Source organism: Coffea eugenioides, chromosome 9 (genome assembly GCF_003713205.1).
Source record: "Coffea eugenioides isolate CCC68of chromosome 9, Ceug_1.0, whole genome shotgun sequence".
Lineage (NCBI taxonomy): Eukaryota > Viridiplantae > Streptophyta > Magnoliopsida > Gentianales > Rubiaceae > Coffea > Coffea eugenioides.
Window position 1 is genome coordinate 4,327,320 of NC_040043.1, and position 18,909 is coordinate 4,346,228.

The following is an 18,909-nucleotide window of genomic DNA, read 5'->3' on the forward strand; positions in this document are numbered from 1 at the left end:
TTTTGTTAGATTTGAAGGCACTAATAATAACCCGGGCCCGACTTTTCTCATTTCATACCCGAACCCCATTTACCAAATGCTCCATATTCCATATTCTAGGACTTACAGCCCAGTCCGAATTACATTCCTGGTCCCCAATTCTATTTTTTTTTTCACTTAAGATATCCAGCCTTTACGCCAGACTAATCACCTAAAATTATATTTTTGACAAAAAAAAAAATCACCTAAAATTATATAGAGCTTTGTCCCAAAAATACACTAATAACTATTAGGCTACGGAACCAATCGGTAAGGGTGTGAATCGGATTCGAAATCAATAATTCGAAAATTTGAATTTGAAATTTTGGCATCAGAATTTTCGATCGAATTCAATTTCGAATTCATTAACTCTGAATTCAATTTGGAATTCGGTAAATTCCGATTTCATCGAAATCATGAATATAAAAATTTTTATTATTATATAAATGTTATATTACATATATATAAAATATTATATATATGTATATGAAAAACGAATTTGAAATCAAAATAGAAATTCCGAATTCGAAATCGAAATCGAATTTGAAAAATCCTATAACCGAATTCAAACCAAATTAGTATAATTCGAAATCGAAAAACTAGGTTTTAGTTCTGAATTCCGAAATATGGATTTCAAAAATTTAGAATTTAATTCAAACTCGAACGATAAATCGAAATTTTTCAATTTTGTATACTCCTACCGGTCGGACTACTCGCGAGGTATCCAATTCTAATTTAAGGCCCATGAAGTGTAACAAAATTATTACTCTAACAAAGTACTTAAACAGTTTTCCCAATGAATGCACATGACATTTATTATAACCAAAACTTTTTTTTTTCTCCCCGTTGGTGAAAAGACTCCATACTTTTTGGTCCATGACATAACCCCAATGTTACACTTCACACCATCATTAGTTTTTATATGTAAGTTTAAGGATGTATATTGAGGTTTAAGGTTTTGAATGAATTTTCTCATTAGCAATAATTATTCGTGATAACACATAAATGATACTAATTTCGTATTATAGTAATGCAACTTGAACTATTAATTTAGAGGGAAAAAGTGTAAGTGAAAGATTCTGAGATTTGAGATTTCTGACTTATATTAAAAAGAACAAAAGACAAAAAAAACTTGAACTATTAACTTTGTAGGAGCACTTTCTTACCACTAAACCAAGGAAATATGACTCAAAATGTCATCAATATGGATAATTTGGGACAAACAAAGTAAGATATATGTATATGATTAAGTTTTTTACATTATATATATATATGTGTATGCGCGCGCGTGCACGTGCATGTATCTATGTACATGTATATATATCATTTCTCTCCCTCTTGTAAGTTGCCAAGCTTTGGCCATATCTTATATTTTAAAACTATACTTACTATAGCTATCAAATGGAATACATTAATACAAAATGCTACACTTGGAATCATCAAAAAGCAAGAATAAATGCATACTCTTTCATCCATCTTAAATTAACAAACACCTTTCATGCATTGGTGAATTGGACATTAGCATTGAAAGTTATGGCCATATTTTCGTTTACTTTAGATTTTGTAAAATCTAATTATGAAAAGTGATTATAGAGAATAATCTGTAATCAACCAAAATCAGTTTATAATGACTTTGCAAAAGTTACTCTTTGTGCAATTATAAATTTTAACTTTTTTATTTTTAAAAAATTAAAATTAAAACATATAATCAGTTAAAATAATCAACTAAAAACAAGCCTTAAAAAAAGGATATGAATTTATCGCCTCTCCCATCAAAATAGTGTCCACAATCTACACTTTGTGCAATTTTTTTTTGGGACCATTGATCTTTTAGTGCATACATGTTTTACATTGGAAATAATCCACAATTTCAACTCCAATCCTTAACTTTTTTCCATTATGACAATCAAACGGTGATCCAATGATCAAGAAAACAATGAACAAATGGTTAGATGTCAAGAATAAATCTTTTGGACCTCGTTATTTTCTAATAGGATTAAATCTTTTCCTCAAGGGTTCGATTTGGCATTATTCTTCATTTATTTAGGTTTTTGTTATCCTTATTGCTGCCGGCCACTGCCAGGGCCACCAACACAAAGACAAGTACAGCCCCACGAAGGAAAGTCACCAACATCGTACAGCCCGACGCTGAAAATCTATGCTTTTGACCTTTATTCACCTCTTCCCCTCTCCCTCCAAATTTAAAACCCTATTCAGTGCTCCACTCCAACGCCAGCAGAGCAGACGCAGCAACAGGACAACCTCACTCCCATTATTCCTCTGTCAGATTCTCCGCAACCTTTCCACCGACAAAACTGCCGGCCCGCCACCCCCAACAGCCTCCGCAGAGCCCTCAGTCTCAGTCGATAAATTCTTCTCAATTCCCCCTTCTTCTCCCATGGCACCCGTTGATCCTCACTCCTTCACAGACTCGACTCACCCCCTCACAACCCACATCTCCCTTTCTCTCTACTTTGACTTCCCATCATCCACCATCCTCGCCTCCACCCTCATCTCCCTCCCTACCACCCACTCTGGCCCTTTCACGCTTGACACCCGCTCCCTCTCCATAACCTCAGTTCTTGATCCCACCACCCTCACCCCACTCCCCTTTACCCTCACCCCACCAATCCCTCATCCTGTTTTCGGCCAGTCCCTCATCATCACCCTCTCCAATCACTCCCAAGTCATCATCATCTCCAAAACCTCAGCTTCTAGCTCAGCCCTTCAGTGGCTTTCGCCCCCGCAAACATTTAATAAAGCCTTTCCTTTTGTTTATACCCAGTGCCAGTCCATCCATGCTAGGTCTATTTTCCCTTGCCAGGATACCCCTGCTGCCCGCATTCGTTATGATGCTAAGTTGAATATCCCCCGCCAACTGTTCGCTGTTATGTCCGCGAGACATGTTGATAGGCGGGCCCCTGTTGTCGGGTCTGGTGAGGCTAGGGGAGCTTGTGATGATTCTCTCTGGTGTGGGGATGATAGGGTTGTGGACGATTTTTTGATGGAGCAGCCTATACCGCCTTATTTGTTTGCTTTTGCTGTTGGAGAGTTGGGGTTCAGGGATGTGGGACCACGCTCGAGGGTGTATTCGGAGGCGGCTCCAGCAGTGTTGGATGCTGCTGCTAGGGAGTTTGCTGGGACAGAGGATATGATCAGGGTTGGGGAGAAACTTTTTGGGCCTTATGACTGGGAGAGGTTCGATTTGTTGGTGCTGCCCCCGAGTTTTCCTTATGGTGGGATGGAGAATCCGCGGATGGTGTTCTTGACACCCACTGTCATCAAGGGTGATGCCACTGGGGCGCAGGTGGTGGCTCATGAACTTGCTCATAGCTGGACGGGAAACTTGATTACTAACAAGACCAATGAACATTTCTGGTTGAATGAGGTATCTAATCTTTAGAATATAGACTAAGGAACAATTGATTGAGGCCTTGCTTATGTTGTGATGTGAGTCAGCAGAGATATTTCCTGAAATGGTAGTAATTCCACGGATAAGTTAACAGATATAATCTAGATTATCGTGTTCTATTTTTGATTTCAGCAAATGGTTTACAACCTTAAACTGCTCTTATCAGTGTTGTTTTTTGTTAGGGCTATGAAAGTGTGGTTTGTCACAGTTTCCTATTGAATTTCCACAAAGCCTGTGATTACAAGGAATTGGTGGCATCCTTGTGGATGATCTTAAATTAACTGTTGAATGAGGAATTTGCAGTTAAATTGATTAATACTTTGTTTTTTACAAGAGACTTATGACGGTAATATTACATATCAACAAGAACAAAATCACCACGAATGTTTTCTGTATTTCTTTTGCAAGTCTTTGCTAAATTGATGTTCTTTCTTGAGTTATCTGACTATGAAAGATTAGGTTGGTGCCCTCTTTAGGTCTTGTACCTCCTCCAACTGGAGTTGGTTGTAATTCATTTCTGATGGCTGTGTAGATCGGTGGAAGAATTGTTAATGTAGCAGAAATGGTACAGGGGGGTAGTGGACATCTTTAGTAGGAGTACTAGAATGACTTAAACCAAAATAAAATAGCTCTCACCTTTTAATGCCTTGAAAAGATGTACTATAAGTGATGGTATTGAACTCTCATGGAGTAAATTATTAAAGGATCCTATCTATTTTTTAAGCTGCTTCTTGAAGGTTTTCCCCTGGAACTACACAATTCTGTAGTTGAGAAAGTCACTTTTATGTGCATTAATGTGTATCTGTATTGTATATGGATTTTCTTTTTGTAGTTAGGAGTAGAACAATGATTGTCCTTGTCATGTTGGATGCTTCTATATGAAAGAAGTGGACAGGCAAAGGATTTCTTGTACTTGCTTGAATTTTGCATAGATTTAATTCATCACAAAATTTACATGTTTATAGGGTTTTACCACTTACGCGGAGCGGCGAATAGTGGAAGCTGTGCAGGGGGAAGACAGAGCTGCACTGAATATTGGAATTGGTTGGAAGGGGCTTGTCGATGCAGTTGAGAGATTCAAGGATAACATGGAGTTTACAAAGCTGAAAACGAACCAAGAAGGTGTGGATCCAGATGAAATATATTCTGAGATTCCATATGAGAAAGGTTTCCAGTTTTTGTGGCGTATTGAGAGACAGGTGTATATGCCAGTTTTTCCCTATGCCTTCAAGGCTGTTAATTGTTGACTAACGGATGTTTCTTTTTATCAGTCTAATTTCTTTCTTCACGTGGAAAATATTACCACTGCCAATCTATTTACTTTAATTAATAAGAGGGACTTCATCTGAAGTTATTAGCAGTTTAATAGATTTTTGTTTTCCCAAATTCAGATTGGAAGACCTGCATTTGATGAATTCATCAAAAAGTACATTGCAACCTTCAAGTTCCAATCTATTGATACAGACACGTTTCTCAATTTCTTAAAAGCTAACGTACCTGGAATTGAGAATCAGATTGATTTAAAACTATGGACAGAAGGTATTGGCATCCCACCTGACGCCATGGAGCCAGTTTCCAGTATCTATACAAAGATTGTGTCACTGGCTAATGAGTTTAAACTAGGCAGGATGCCGAGGGAGGATGAAGTTGCCGACTGGCATGGACAAGAGTGGGAGCTTTACCTTGAGAACCTGCCTAAATATGTTGAAGCTTCACAAGTAAGTTCTTTTGGAATAGAAAATCTGTGGTAATTATTTTTTATTGTTGTTTCCTAGACCTGTCTTTGTATCTTTTCTTTTACTTATCTATGTTTCATTTACTTGGAAATCATTCCTGGTAGTTAATAAATAGCATACAGGATGAGCCTTAATACTTTTCAATTGCTTTGTTGGTCTCATGGGGATATCTTAATGTTTTGTATCCTTTAACTTTTTGTTTATACTAGCCTTTTGTTGTATGGAATGTATTAAAAAACTGGTAGGTATCATTTGATCCTCATGGAGATATCTTAATGTTTTGTATCTTTCAACTTTTTGTGTATGCTAGCCTTGTGTTGTATGGAATGTATAAAAGAACTGGTAGGTATCATTTGATCCTTCAATTCCACCATGTGTTTCTGAGTTTGGAGTCTGTTGAAATTATTGACTTTGTTAATTGCTTTTGGGCTTGGATAAGCAGAAGCAGATTTAAATTGGTTGCTACATTTTCTCAGACGTTAGAAAAATTTGTTTCTTACTGTTGTTGATAAATGACAATCCTTTGATTGACCTCCAAGCTCAACAGATCTTTCTATATTTTTGATTGATCAACTAATTTAATATGTTCAAATTGGTTCTCAACTTTTCTAGCCTTGAAAGAAATTAGATGTTGACAGGTTTGAGATGACTTACGGCTTAATTCTGGCCTAAAAAAGATCTTGAATCTTACATTTGTACATCTGGAAAGAGATGAACTACAAGTAGAGTTTTCTCTCAATTAGCTCTAGTTTTTCACTGCTACCATTCAAAGATGCGGTAGCTTTTAGGAGAGCTTGATACAAGCGGTTAAGAGGATGAAGTTATTGCTCTTGTGAAGAATAGGCCTCTTTGTGGCGTTAGTGTATCTGTTCAACTTGAGAAAGTGTCCAATTGACTCTAAATAAGCATTTATCTATTTCTTTGGCTACAGTTTGGTTCCTTTATGCTATTTGGTACTTCCCAATGCTTTGTTTCTGCCCTTCTTATCAAGATACATAACACCAAAGCCTTGGCTTTATGAGTTAAAAGGATATGCTTAATTGATAGTTTCAGGTGAGAAATAACAGCATTTTGTGATGAAGAATTAAGATTGTAAAGTTGGTTTTGTCTTTCAATTTGCGGTTGTTGCACAGGCTTTAGCTTTGGATGCTCGCTATAGGCTTTCAGAATCAAAAGACTATGAGGTCAAGGTTGCTTTTCTTCAGCTGGCGATTGCATCCAAGTGCAGAGACTATTTTGGTGAGGTGGAGAAAACTCTAAAAGAAGTTGGGAGGATGAAGTACCTTCGCCCACTTTATACTGCTCTTGTTCAAGGTGCTGGAAAGGATGAAGAGAAAATTTTTGCGAAGAGGGTGTTCTCAGAAGCTCGAGATTGCTACCATCCAATAGCTCAGGGAGTGGTTGAGACCATCCTGGGAAAATACGTGTAAAATAGCATATATGTTCGAACAATATGCACTAATCTAATTTCTGATGTAACTTTTGATGTCTGGTATCTTACGTGCTGGTGCCTTAAATGCTTAAAAGCTAAATCATCCTTCTGGGTGCTTTTGTTGATCTAGATTTCTTTCTAACTACTGGATTTTTGTACAGGTTTTATTGGTAAGTTTGTTCCTTTGATAATTCCCATATTCATAAACCAAGACCTTTTTGGAGGCCTTTAGCTGCAAAGTTGTGAACTTAAAACAGTCATGCAGAAGCTTGGAAGCTTTACTTGGGGACTTCTATCATCCTTTTACTTCTTTAACCCATTTAATGAGTAAGGGGCTGGTTTGTACGAAGGAGCTGACTTAGATTGTTAACATAATTATATGAAGTTAGATTGTTTTGGTAACTGAGACCTTGACTCTTCTTCATTTAATGTCTTAATCATCAATTTCCATAATTTTCTTTAGCTAAAGAATAGCATGTTCTACTAACTCTATCTCTTTCTCATGTATTTGATATTTGTTTGTGGTTCTGGATATAGCAAGGGTCCTGTTCCTCTTGCAGTGATGTAGTTTTTCATAGAAGTATAACACTAAAAGAGAAACATACAAGGCACTATAGCATTAGTTCTAGGAACATCGTCTCTTTTGCCCAAAAACAGTAAATATGCCAATTCTATATGGGCTATCAAACGCTTCTTGTGGAAACCTTCAATTTCAGTCCATGTCTCATATGAAGTATCACAGAATTACCTGGAACAGTTTGATGTCCTTCCAAGATTTGAAAGTGGAAACGACAGAGAAGGGCTACTGCAACAATTTTCATTTGGATGAAAGAAATTTCCTTGCCCTTGCAACTCCTAGGTCCTGCATTGAATGCTGTAAACTTGAAAGATGGTTCATGTGTAATGCCTACTTGCTCTGAAATCCATATGTGGTTTGAATTCCAAGCAGTATTTGCCCCAGATTGTTTCCATCCTGCCCATCTCATAGAAAGACAACAGCGTCTTGGTATTAGGATTCATGCGGTGACTGCTTGGAAGAATATCAGGCTTGACTGGAGCTCTGTGCTGCATTGCAACCGGAGGGAACAGGCGAAGTGATTCACATAATGCGCCGTGCAGATAAACCAGTTTCTTCATCTCTTCTAGGTTGGAAAACTGCCACCTTCCTTCTTTTACCTGTAAGTTACTCAGTATCTCTTTTCAAACCATATTTTCTTCAATAGGATTTGAAGCAGGGAGCCAAAAGAACCAAGTGAGACCTGCACCAATGGTATCTTTACCCGCAAAGATTAAAGTGAGTAAAGCGTCTCTCCAAATTTTTTGAGACACTATTATCAGATGTTCTATTCTCTTCTTTGAGAACTCTGGCTGCTTTCATGTACCTTGCTAACAAGTCAAGGCCTCCTCCATCTTGCAAAATCGCAGTTTGGTTTATATCTTCCAAGTTTTCAGACTTAGATGAGATGTTGGTAGCTAAAAATTGATGAAGGTTCTCCCGAGCTTTAGTTAACTTCTTTTCCGCACCAATTTGAAGCCACCTCTGAATCTTCCAGCAAGTTCTGGGTACCACATGTCTGTAAAAGACTGCTTCCTCGGCATCAGCTAAGGTATTTCCTAATGGACTTTCTGGCAAGTCAATACCGAGTGAAGCAGGATCATGACCCAATACTAATATGCAAGTGGTGTCAAAGGTAAACTTGGCAAATAGTTGTTGCAAGTCCACCTCCATACCTGACTTGGCCGCATGCTCCAGGACAGGGATCAGCCCTTTCTCCAACTTGTTCCAGCTAGTTATTCCCACAAACTTCTGGAATCCCTGGTGATTAATTAGTGGCATGATTGTTTTCCTTTGGCTGTCCCAAGATTCGCATTCAGCATTGAAGATCCCCTCTCCTAGAATGTCAAACATCTTTTCAAACTCAGGACCCTTTTGAAAGTTTGAGAAGTTTTTACTCAATATGTAGTTGACGTTAGCAGAATCGCTGGTGACCAGCATATCCATATTTGCAAACCAAGGACCTTTAAACTCAAATGTGCCTCCACTTTCTTGCAAAATCTCGGTTATATAATCCTGGGTGCGGTGTACATTTAGGAACAGGTCTGGCATCATGCCAATAACCGGCCAGTTAAAGGGAATTGAGGTTTTCTCTCCTTCTCCTCCTCCAATACCCATAGCACGCAAAAAGAAAGTAGACGACCACACAGAGAATCTGAGGGTATAGAATGATAGCCATCAGAATGTAGATGGATTACTTCATGAGTTAAAGAGGTTATTCAATGCCGTCCCTCGAGGCTTCTTATATGGGGCATTTTTCAAGCACGTAGCTATAAGAAGGACAGGCATCTAAAAGGACGATTTTCTGTTCAGTGCCTGAAGAAGTTAACAAATGCAATGTGGCCTTGGTTGTATTTTGTGCTTGTAAGGCGCCATATCTCTTCTGAAGAGGTTTTAGGAATGCTATTGACATGACTTTCAGGTACACAGAAAAGAGGGGAAGTTGTGACTTTTGCTGTATGATGTAATATGTTGGTAGGACTTGCAACTTTTCAATTTTACGTTGTGAGTGCATACATCAACTATATTCAGACTTTATTCGGTATCTCTTGATTCAGGTTTCACATAATATAAACAAATTATATAGCGTTTGCAATATATCACAAGCAATTACATCAATATGTAACTGACAGATTGCTCGCTCACTAAGAATCAGTAAAAGATTAGACTAAAATCTGAAAGTGATTACAGGTATCAATTTTCTTCAAGAAAGTTGGAGGTACGAGTCCAATTGCCCGTGTTTGGTACGTGTTCTGGGGTTGATACTAAATTATGAGATCCCAGATAATTCCTGTATTTTAGTAGGTATTACCACCCCCTCATTTTTAAACACTTCGGGGTGATTGTTTAGACACTTTCGCAAATACTCAAAGAGTACCAAGCGATACAAGATTGAGGGAAAGTTACAGAGTTTGTTATGCTACTAGAATCCTTTGAGAAAATGTACTTGTCTGAGAATAAAATACCAGTACCCACTCTCAATGTCTTGTGGTTCCCATACACTATCTCCCCAATGGAGATGAAACATACCAATCCCCAAATGAACCTGAGCTTCAAGTTTCCTGATTAAGAAAAAACTGGATACCGAGTTGATTGATACAAGAAGCTTCTGTTCATCTTGGAAGATGCTTCTAAGCTAAAAATGAAATTCAGCAGAGTGTGTGGCGGTCAAGGTACATCGCCAGCAACACAAACAACATTTCCTCTACATCAATGGCAAGTCAATAGTAAGAATGACTCAAGAAAGTAACAATAAATCATGTCTCAGAATACCATGTCTCAAAGATGTTTGATCAGAAAATTTGTGTAATTTTGGGGGGAAGGAGGGTTGCCCATGATGGAGCAGAAAGCAAGACAGGAAGTGAGGGATGAGGTGGCTCAAGTATTAAGTCAGGTTGTAGTAGGCATATCCAAATTGCCTATCACTAGCTTTGGCAACTCTCTCTCAGTCACAGAATCTGGACTTGGTTATAACCTGATCATAATTTTTCTGCGGTTCCTAATACTTGCTGCATAATTAGGGACTCTTCATGTAATACAGAAACTCTCATGCATTGAAATCATATGAAAATGGGGTAATGGTTTGATATCCTCAAATGTTGCTGGAACCCATACAAATTAAGAGAATCAGCTTGAAGGGAGTCTGGTTGTCAGTTAGAAACCTAATTGTTACCCCTGAAGGCTCTAAAGTATTTGTATGCCAAGAAACCTTCAATCAAATGCAGCCCTTCATAATTTATAAAAATTACATCAAATTAACAACTCTACTAAGATGCGATTCTCAAAAACAATTCCGACGCTGCAATTCATTAGTATCACATAACGCATAGCTATGTCTGACTCAGATTAAAGGACCAAAGCAATCATTAAATCATTAAATAACAACACCCCAGCTTTTTACCACACGATATTCTTGTCCCACATAGGGGTGTGCATTCGGTGCAAATTCGGTAATTCGGTGCACTGAATTCGGTGAATTCGGTTATTCTACCTGTAAAAATTTAAACCGTTTTCAATTCCGAATTGGGCATAACCGAATTCATTCCGTAACCGAATTCAAATTCGAAAACGGTAATGAATTCGGTTAAACCGAATTCATCTATTTAAAAAAAAAATAAAAATTCCCTGTTATCAGCTTAAGTTTGCAACGCTGCTTCCGTACAACTTACAGGCTATGAGGCTAATTGCAAACTAATTCTAATTGCAAACTTACAGGCTACAAGCCTACAACACCAATTCAAAGGAAATCAACATCCAAATTATTACACACACATTACAAATACACTAATACATTGATTTGGTGCTTCACATACATTCACTTACAGTCTTATACTGCTTAGTTGTTTTGTCTATACTTAAAGCCTTAAGATTAGTAAATAGATAATATGAATTTTAACTTATTTGATAACTTATGCCTAAAATCATTAGTCTATGATTTAAGGAACACATAAAAAGTGATTAATTTAAACTAGAATAAACCTTAGACTGTACAATGATTAGTGATAATTTATGAATTTATAATTTACAATGATTAATAATAAGTAATATTAGTTACAAACTTACAAATTACAATGAGTAATGATAAGTTATATTACTTACAAACTTATAATTTATTTCAAATCAAAATAAAACTTATTTACTTACATATATTATTGTGAAAGTCAATACACTAGTACATTGATTTGCAATTCATATGCATTCACTTACACTGCTAACTACTTAGTTGTCTTATCTATACTTAAAGTCCTAAGAATTAAGATTAGTGAATAGATAATATGAATTTTTATGTTAAATATGTAGAGTACACTAATACTTGCAAGTTAGAGATTACGCATTCAAATATTCAATAATATATTATATATTATTATTATTATAAGTACATGATATGATGATAAATTGATAATACCATATACTAATTATTATTAATAGCATTTACCTATATAATATAATAAAGTATTAGTAGTATATACTAATACTAAATAGCATTTATCTATATATTATATAATTTTATATACCAATTTGGTAATTCGAATGCGGTAATGTGGTACCCGATTTCAATTACCGAATTTGAATGCGAAATCGGTTATTACCTAATTCATAATCTCATTACCTATTTCATACCATATTAGAATTCGGTGAATTTGGTACGTACCGAATTTGTACCAAATTACCAAATTCCCGATTTCAAATTACCGAATTGAATTTGAAATCGGTTATGAATTCGGTAAGAACCGAATTTGCTCACCCCTAGTCCCACAGCATCATTATTTGGAGATTAATCAATTAGTAATGAGTCAATTTTACGACAGAAATATATGATCACCCACCTACATACCTAGTCGACATATCCAAACCTCACTAAGGTTGCATCTCATTCAGAATCATCAACGACATTGTCACAACAGTTGAAACTACTCATCTGGAACAAAAGTTTCTCCCAAAAATGACACTCTAGATGAACCTGATTAAAGAGTATCACTCTAGTCAAAAACCAAAGAAACAAATTCAGGATAATCAGCCTATAAAAATCTTCATCAAGTTGTGTCAGAAGAGATATAAACTACAAGCTTTCCCACTTGAATTTGATGAAAAAATGAAGTCTAATTAACAAAACTTACAGGGCAGGCATTACAGCCAATAGCAAAACAAGAAGAGCAACCAACTATTCTCCTCAACTGCCACCCTCCTCCTCCAACTTCTTCACATAAGCCTGTAGCGTCATAACCAAATTCCTAGCAGGGGCCTGCAAAGTTCCAACAACAGCAGATGCAGGACCCTTGAGCGATCCCAGAATCTTAGCATAAATTTCAGCTCTTGATGGCAAAGATTCCAAGGCCTTAAACTCCTCAGGCCCATAAAACTTCCCTTCAAAAACAGCCCCAGTAAAATCATTCCCTTCCAACTTTTTCTCCCTCTGAAACTCCCTGTAAGGCTTTATTGCAGTTGGGATTTCTTCACTATGGACAAATAACCAGGCATTCATTCCCTTCATGCATGGCTTCAGTGCTTCCCACTGAGTACCTTCAATGGCTTTATAAACAAGAGTGTTTTTAGCAACGAGAAGTTTCGAGGATTCTGGGAGTTGCCTTCTAAGTTCTTGAAATTGTTTGACGGTGAAGCCTTTATAGCCAATGCCAGCGATGAGATAGCAACCTTGAAGCTGTAGTTTGACTGATTCAACAGTTTCTTCTTTCTTGGTTCTGCTGATGGCTGAGCGGATCGTTAAAGGTGCGAACTTTGGGCGGCGGCAGTGGTGGTGGTGCGTGGTGAGGAAGGGGTTTCTGAAGTGGGATTTTAGAGAAACCTTGTGGGAATTGGATGGGAGGGTGGGTGTTGGGGGTCTGGAAGAAGGTAAGGTGAAGAGATTGGCCTCCATTTCCAGAGGGATTTGTGGCCTTTTTGTTGCTGAAGCGCTCCAGTAATGTTTCGGGTCTGAGATTGTTCGTTCACCTTATCCTTTCTTTTGGTTGGAGGTAGGGGCCTGAAACGGCTGCGTTTAACGAATCAATTCTTACCATTTTTCATGATTTACCCCAAACTTTTATATGAATTAGTACTGTCCTATTCATCCAACTTTAGCACAATTTCCTTAACTTTTCAAAACTTGTTTCTTGAAATTGATCCAATCCTGTTCAAGTCAATTTGGAAAATGATATTAGCGCTTCTCAAAAAACCTCAATTACTTCTTAAACTTCATCTAATGCAAAAGAAGGCACGAAAAGTACTAATATTATTTTCTCCTAAATTTTTAGAAAATAATAGTTACATCTAAGACTCGGGAAATTTTAAATTCTTTTTGTTCCTGCAATTATATCTTGAATAAACTTCATATTTCTGAAGCTATTTAACTTAAGAGATAAAAAACTACTTTCGTTCTGAAATTTTATTGGTTTGCCTTTGCTGAAAACGTCCTACAACTACAAGTGTCGTTATTGACTGCAAGAATTGACTTGCACAGATTATTTTCGCATCCTGGAGAGACCATATATAGATACGTATGACAGAAAACAGTAAAAACACAAAGTTATCGGATCAAAATGCTGGTGCACAGCACAGCTTAGTTCCCATGAGCTGAACTGTGAGCAGAAGTGTACGACAACTGCTTATGGTATCAAAATTCAATTGCAAGTATTCCACAGGGACTGAGTGGAGAATAGTTTGTGGTCTGAATTGATAATCGTGAATGCAAAGTCTGCTGCACTGAACTGGAAGGTAAAGAACGTGCTGAAGAATATGGATTGGGCAAAGTATCAAACTTTGGCTTCCAACTAAGGAGCACTCTCTCTTTCCAAAATGAAATCAACCGCCTCTGCCACTGTATCAACCACCTGTGTAGCCAATCAATCAAAATTCACACATAGTCGGCAACTGCACAGGAGAATGACTGGGTCACAGTTGAAGTATTTGCTTATCTTTTGAACGAAACAGTTCACCAATTTGGTTCATGGTGGATGTATTCTTAATGTTGTCAAAGAAACCAAAAAGGATAAACAGCAAAAGGTAAGCTGAACTTCAGATGAATATTCAGGGTTTATTGGAAGATCTCTGGGGCCATTAAGCTGGTAAATTATAATTGAGGTTGTATAATTCAGGCACTCAATCTTTATCCTTATTGACTAGTGTACCAAAACAAGAGTTTTTGCACATTGTAGTTCATCATATCAAATAATGATTGTAGATGTTAATTTTCGTGTCAAGTGTCCCGTAACAGTCTGTTCCAAAAGCCAGCAAAACGATTTAGCTCATCATCTATTGAATGTATCATCATCAGACTTACCACATCAGCTGGATATTCAGCATGATTTTCCGTTTGCCTAAATACACCTGTTCTAGTCAAAATTGAAAACCAAGGATGTCCTGCCTGAGAATTCAAAGGGTAAAGAAAAGAACTGAGAAGAGAGACCAATGTCACTTGATTTCAAACATCAATTTTTGCATAGCTGAGATTAGAGAGTACTGTTACAGAAACAAACCTGTAATGCCCCTTTGATGTCTACTAAAGGATTGTCACCAATCATATAGAGGGTCTTAAAAGAATGTGACGACGAGTCTTCATCTTCCGGCCTAATGGCATTACCATGACATGAGAATGCCCAAATATGCCTTAATATAGCTTCAGCATTCCTAAAAACAAATGGATTTGGCTTCCCAAAAACTGTACACTCCAGCGGCATGTCGTGAATTCTGCACGGAACACGTACTTAATGAGTTTTCGTATCATATAATGAAAAAAAAAAAAGAAATTCTGATCCAAATTGCATTGGTGAGGATGTCTTCAGGTTCTCTGGACAAGTACTTAAAAACTACTACTACTTGACAGCAGGTTCTCTACGCTCACCTGTTGAAGACACTTTCAAGGGCAATTCTGAATGCACCTATGCCAAGACGCTCGGAAGGAAATGCAGCCTGTCCTAGATTAATGCATTATCAGTATCTCCTTAGTGAAAGGAAAGACTATCTACAGCGACAGGAGTAACCTTTCGAACATAACTAAAAGCAAACATCACATGAAGGCAATCAGTTACCTGATATTGAAGATCATCAGCAGCAAAAAATAGCGGTGGCTGATGTTCTTCCTCCCCTCCAAGAAGACCTCGAGAGGATAAAATGTCACAAAGGACCTAATGCATCAATTAGTAGACCCACAAGGAGTAACGACTCAAATTTTTGCTACTTATGAGAAACATCAAACAAGGAAAACAGCGACTACAGGAAAAGATTGAAGAAAGAATAACCAATGTAAAGGTAAAGAACAAAGACTCGTGTATCTCAAAACTAGCCGTGTTTAGCTATAGTTGCATCACATCTTATTTTGTCTATATTTTAACGTATCCGTTGGCATAAGTGAGCAATGCAGTATTCGACAGGAAAAAGACAAAGCGAAAGCAAGGCTTATGACTTGTCACTGGAAAGAAATTACAAGAAAAATTTTTGGTGTCTGAAGTATCCATGCTTTGTTTCTTGCCTTGATGTTCCCTTCCTGACTAGATTAGAACTTCTGTCATCTCTTTTTTCTTCCTTTTCCATCTTCATCACCACATAAGATCATTAGGTGATTTAAGCAGCTAATAGCAAAGATAGCCTTGTAATCCTTGCAATGGATTGAAGCTGGGGCCATTACTACTCTGGTGTGGCCAAGCTATCCTTTGCAATCATATTGAACAAAAACCATTCTGGAGGCATTAAATTCCTCAGCTTAAGTGTCACTGGTACTTGTTATTATGACCATATTTACACTTCCAGTCATGATTCATTGCTTGGTACAAACTCAAAACTATTCATTGCATGATTATATAGTTAGTAGCGTAGGCTCTAGCAGAAAATTTAACATGATAATGCAGTCATATCTATCAATTCACTGCAATAGAAATCAAGTTAAAATATAATCTGCTCATACAATTACAGTTATAAGTAGCCGAGGGGCAAAAGGTACACATGCAATCCATATCTAGAAAGAAAATTGATCATACACCTGAATATCTCTCCCCCAGTCAACAGGATCACTAACAATAAATGCAGCCTTTACTCTGTCGAGGGAAACATATTGAATTGACTTCATTGAAAATGGTAGCATATTTGATTCCTGCTTAACCTTCCAGCTTTTGTACTGAGCTACAGGATCAATGTTATCAAAGTATGATGCATAGTCGTCCAGTGAGATAACATTTCTGGACATATTTTCAAATTATAGACCAATTTAATTGAGCCGATATAAAAAAATCCGGACTGCATTGGATACTAAAATACGAAAGCATCATGTTGAAATATGATGCTACAACTTTCCTGAAACCATACTCAGACATCACCAGTTCAGGTTCCCCTTTTCCAGTTGCAACAATGAAATCATTTTTGAACCTGGAAAAATAGGAGAATGCGAGATACAAATGAAGGGAATGTGCGGGAAAGCTAAACGAAGTGAAGCTCAGTGAATTACATATCTACCTTTTCAGCAAGCTTCTAAAACATGAATGCCCCTGTACAACCTGTATCGAATGTCAATATAGAAAGCTTTTCCATGGCGAAAAAAGTGGATTTCACCAAGAAAACCAGAAAAAAATGCATGGATATATGAACATGCCAAAAAGGAGCAGAAGAGAAAGACAGTCATGAGAGCAATTAATATTACCACTTCATATAAGCTTAATCAATTTAAAATGAAAAAGTAAATTATTCATCTATACATTGTAAATCCGCAAGGTACAAAACTGAACAGGGAGCTTGCCCCACTTTGACACTATAATGACTTCCAATTCACAACATCATGCAAAATGAATAGAAAAATAAACATCTAATCCATGGTGACAGCGGAAAATTGTTCAAAGATTACTTGAGATGGTAAAATTTTGACGCCTAGGAGTTGACTCATCTCAAAGGCTCTTCTAGACTCTGGGGTGCCACCTCCTACAAAGCCAAATAAATGGATCATTTACCCAATTGACACTTATGCAGCACCATGTAAAAGACTGTGTGTCATTACAGGAAAATTCATTATGCACATCAATCATGAGTACTCAGAACTACTTTGACATTATTGCATTGAAGTCAGATATTTCATCTTATGGTTCCTCTTTGTGGAGAGCTTTTAACTTGAAGAATCGCTTCAAATTTGTTCCTATCATCTTACATCCACACTTATCTAAAACAGCTGAATGCTCAGGTTAAATAAAAAAAAAGAAAAAGAAAAAGAATCCCAAAATACTCACCATTTGTGAGAAACAGAAAGGGGATCTTCAAGTTCCCTGAAATAGAAGCAGTTATCAGCTTCATTACATCATTAAAGCATTAGCATAAAAACGGTGGGAAGCAAAACAGGTACTAGTCTTCATCATGACTGATGTGACATGGAATTTTTCAAAAAAAAAATCCAAATTTTGTATGATTTGATTGTTTTTAAGCAGTGTAAAAAGAAAGTTGATATGCATTCTGGGGAGATGATAGAGGAGAGAAAAGGCCACCTCAAATGAGAAGATATATTTTTCCACATAAATAAAAAAATGGGCTCTCTTTCCACAAATTGTCAAAATTCCGTAATATTCGATGGCACTTTGGACTGTAAGCAAAATGTATAAAGCTAATAGTTCCAAAAGCAGAATTGAAAGAAAATTCAAGAAAACTAATTCAAAAAAGACGGGGAAGAAGTAAGAAAGTAGAAGGCAATTTAGTTTTACCAGAATAATCATGATACAATCTTTTAAGAGCTGCGGGAGAATTTCCAATGGGGTTTTGGCCGCGGAGGATGACTCCATCTATATCAAACGCTATTCCAAATGAACTTGTGCATCTGCTGCTGCTGCTGCTGCTGCTGTGACAATTCCAAAACGACAACAAATTCACAGCTGTTTTCTCCATAGTCATAGGAGTAGTAGTACCAAGCAGTAAAAATGTGGAGAACATTAACCGGTGGTGATGGGAGATTGAGCAGGTGGAGAGAGATGGTGATGATGACAAAAATGGCGGAGGAGTTGGAAGTGGAAGGAGATGATGTCCTGACGACGACAGTTGAACTGGCGGTTGAAATCTGAACCTCATTTCTGGGATTTGATTGGTTAACTCTAATTTCTTCTAACTGTATTTTTATGTGATCAACTTAAATGGGCCTGCGATCAAAAAGCACATGCATGCCGTTCGAGCCAAGTCCTCATGGGCCAAGAAAGCCTTTTCTTTTGGGTCAGTAAAGAAATTCTGCCAATATTTTATTACTGAAATTACGAATTCAAAATGATTAATTTAAAATTATTAGTAATCCAATGGATCGAGGGTTATATTCTATTCTTTTCCTTCCTCTGTTCTTGATGTGAGATACTTCATCTGGTGTTGTAGGATTTTCTTCTTTTTTTTTTTTTTTTAATATTAAAATGGGACATTTTGCTTAACATATGATGATAAGAGTTGAAAATTAAACATGGATCATAACTAGTACGTTGCCATTGTCTCAATTTCTAAAGCAACTACTTATCATTCTGATTCTTGAGTCTTAGATAATAACTCTGGAAATGAGTTACAGTTTAATTCTACAGTCTAGTAAATACTGATCAACAACATTTAGATAAGCGGATTTAAACCTTAGGAGAAGAATGCGTTGGTGTTACGAGAGGAGGAAGTGTAAGTGAGAGATCTTAAATTCGAACCTCCGACTCACACAAAAAAAATTCAATATAAAAAAAGTGGGTTTAGACCACCAAAAAATAAGAAAAAAAGAAAAAAAAAAAAGCTTTGCGCAACTTTCGACTTCAGTCCAAATTGAACTTTCCACTAT

At 37.0% G+C, this 18,909-nt stretch overlaps 4 protein-coding genes across 9 annotated transcripts; 1 reads left to right on the plus strand and 3 right to left on the minus strand.

Moving 5' to 3' along the window:
* The first annotated feature begins 2,058 nt into the window (after nucleotides 1–2,058).
* Nucleotides 2,059–6,743, plus strand: LOC113783581 (leucine aminopeptidase). The gene is made up of 4 exons (XM_027329764.1): nucleotides 2,059–3,406; nucleotides 4,396–4,629; nucleotides 4,822–5,148; nucleotides 6,300–6,743. Exons 1-4 carry the CDS (start codon nucleotides 2,177–2,179, stop codon nucleotides 6,594–6,596), a joined length of 2,088 nt encoding a protein of 695 aa, XP_027185565.1. The 5' UTR covers nucleotides 2,059–2,176; the 3' UTR covers nucleotides 6,597–6,743.
* Nucleotides 6,744–7,874: 1,131 nt separating this feature from the next.
* On the minus strand, nucleotides 7,875–8,771 carry LOC113782020 (alkane hydroxylase MAH1-like). Its single transcript, XM_027327934.1, has one exon. It carries the CDS (start codon nucleotides 8,769–8,771, stop codon nucleotides 7,875–7,877), a length of 897 nt encoding a protein of 298 aa, XP_027183735.1.
* A 3,227-nt stretch (nucleotides 8,772–11,998) lies between these two features.
* On the minus strand, nucleotides 11,999–13,086 carry LOC113782799 (50S ribosomal protein L10, chloroplastic). Its single transcript, XM_027328720.1, has one exon. It carries the CDS (start codon nucleotides 13,027–13,029, stop codon nucleotides 12,325–12,327), a length of 705 nt encoding a protein of 234 aa, XP_027184521.1. The 5' UTR covers nucleotides 13,030–13,086; the 3' UTR covers nucleotides 11,999–12,324.
* Nucleotides 13,087–13,615: 529 nt separating this feature from the next.
* Nucleotides 13,616–18,182, minus strand: LOC113781964 (uncharacterized protein YKR070W-like). Of its 6 annotated transcripts, none has more exons than XM_027327860.1 (12): nucleotides 18,052–18,182; nucleotides 17,822–17,940; nucleotides 17,357–17,392; nucleotides 16,981–17,054; nucleotides 16,596–16,636; nucleotides 16,437–16,508; nucleotides 16,126–16,321; nucleotides 15,179–15,274; nucleotides 14,992–15,059; nucleotides 14,627–14,837; nucleotides 14,431–14,514; nucleotides 13,616–13,981 (listed from the first exon to the last, which is right to left on the minus strand). In XM_027327860.1, exons 1-12 carry the CDS (start codon nucleotides 18,180–18,182, stop codon nucleotides 13,922–13,924), a joined length of 1,188 nt encoding a protein of 395 aa, XP_027183661.1. In that variant the 3' UTR covers nucleotides 13,616–13,921. The 6 variants fall into 6 exon arrangements, with proteins under 6 accessions (XP_027183661.1, XP_027183660.1, XP_027183659.1 ...); XM_027327859.1 differs by having other exon boundaries at nucleotides 17,822–17,943; XM_027327858.1 differs by having other exon boundaries at nucleotides 17,822–17,946.
* Nucleotides 18,183–18,909: the final 727 nt, after the last annotated feature.

What these genes read in the sequence shown, in the direction of transcription:
- LOC113781964 (XM_027327855.1), bottom strand. Translation starts at nt 18,182, where the DNA reads ATGAGGTTCAGATTTCAACCGCCAGTTCAACTGTCGTCGTCAGGACAT. An exon ending in TCAAAATTTTACCATCTCAA is followed by an intron (nt 16,637 to 16,980) that starts GTAATCTTTGAA and finishes CATTCGATACAG; the next exon opens with GTTGTACAGGGGCATTCATG. An exon ending in ATGTCTGAGTATGGTTTCAG is followed by an intron (nt 16,322 to 16,436) that starts GAAAGTTGTAGC and finishes AAATATGTCCAG; the next exon opens with AAATGTTATCTCACTGGACG.
- LOC113782799 (XM_027328720.1), bottom strand. Translation starts at nt 13,029, where the DNA reads ATGGAGGCCAATCTCTTCACCTTACCTTCTTCCAGACCCCCAACACCC.
- LOC113783581 (XM_027329764.1), top strand. Translation starts at nt 2,177, where the DNA reads ATGCTTTTGACCTTTATTCACCTCTTCCCCTCTCCCTCCAAATTTAAA. An exon ending in AACATTTCTGGTTGAATGAG is followed by an intron (nt 3,407 to 4,395) that starts GTATCTAATCTT and finishes ACATGTTTATAG; the next exon opens with GGTTTTACCACTTACGCGGA. An exon ending in AATATGTTGAAGCTTCACAA is followed by an intron (nt 5,149 to 6,299) that starts GTAAGTTCTTTT and finishes GTTGTTGCACAG; the next exon opens with GCTTTAGCTTTGGATGCTCG.
- LOC113782020 (XM_027327934.1), bottom strand. Translation starts at nt 8,771, where the DNA reads ATGGGTATTGGAGGAGGAGAAGGAGAGAAAACCTCAATTCCCTTTAAC.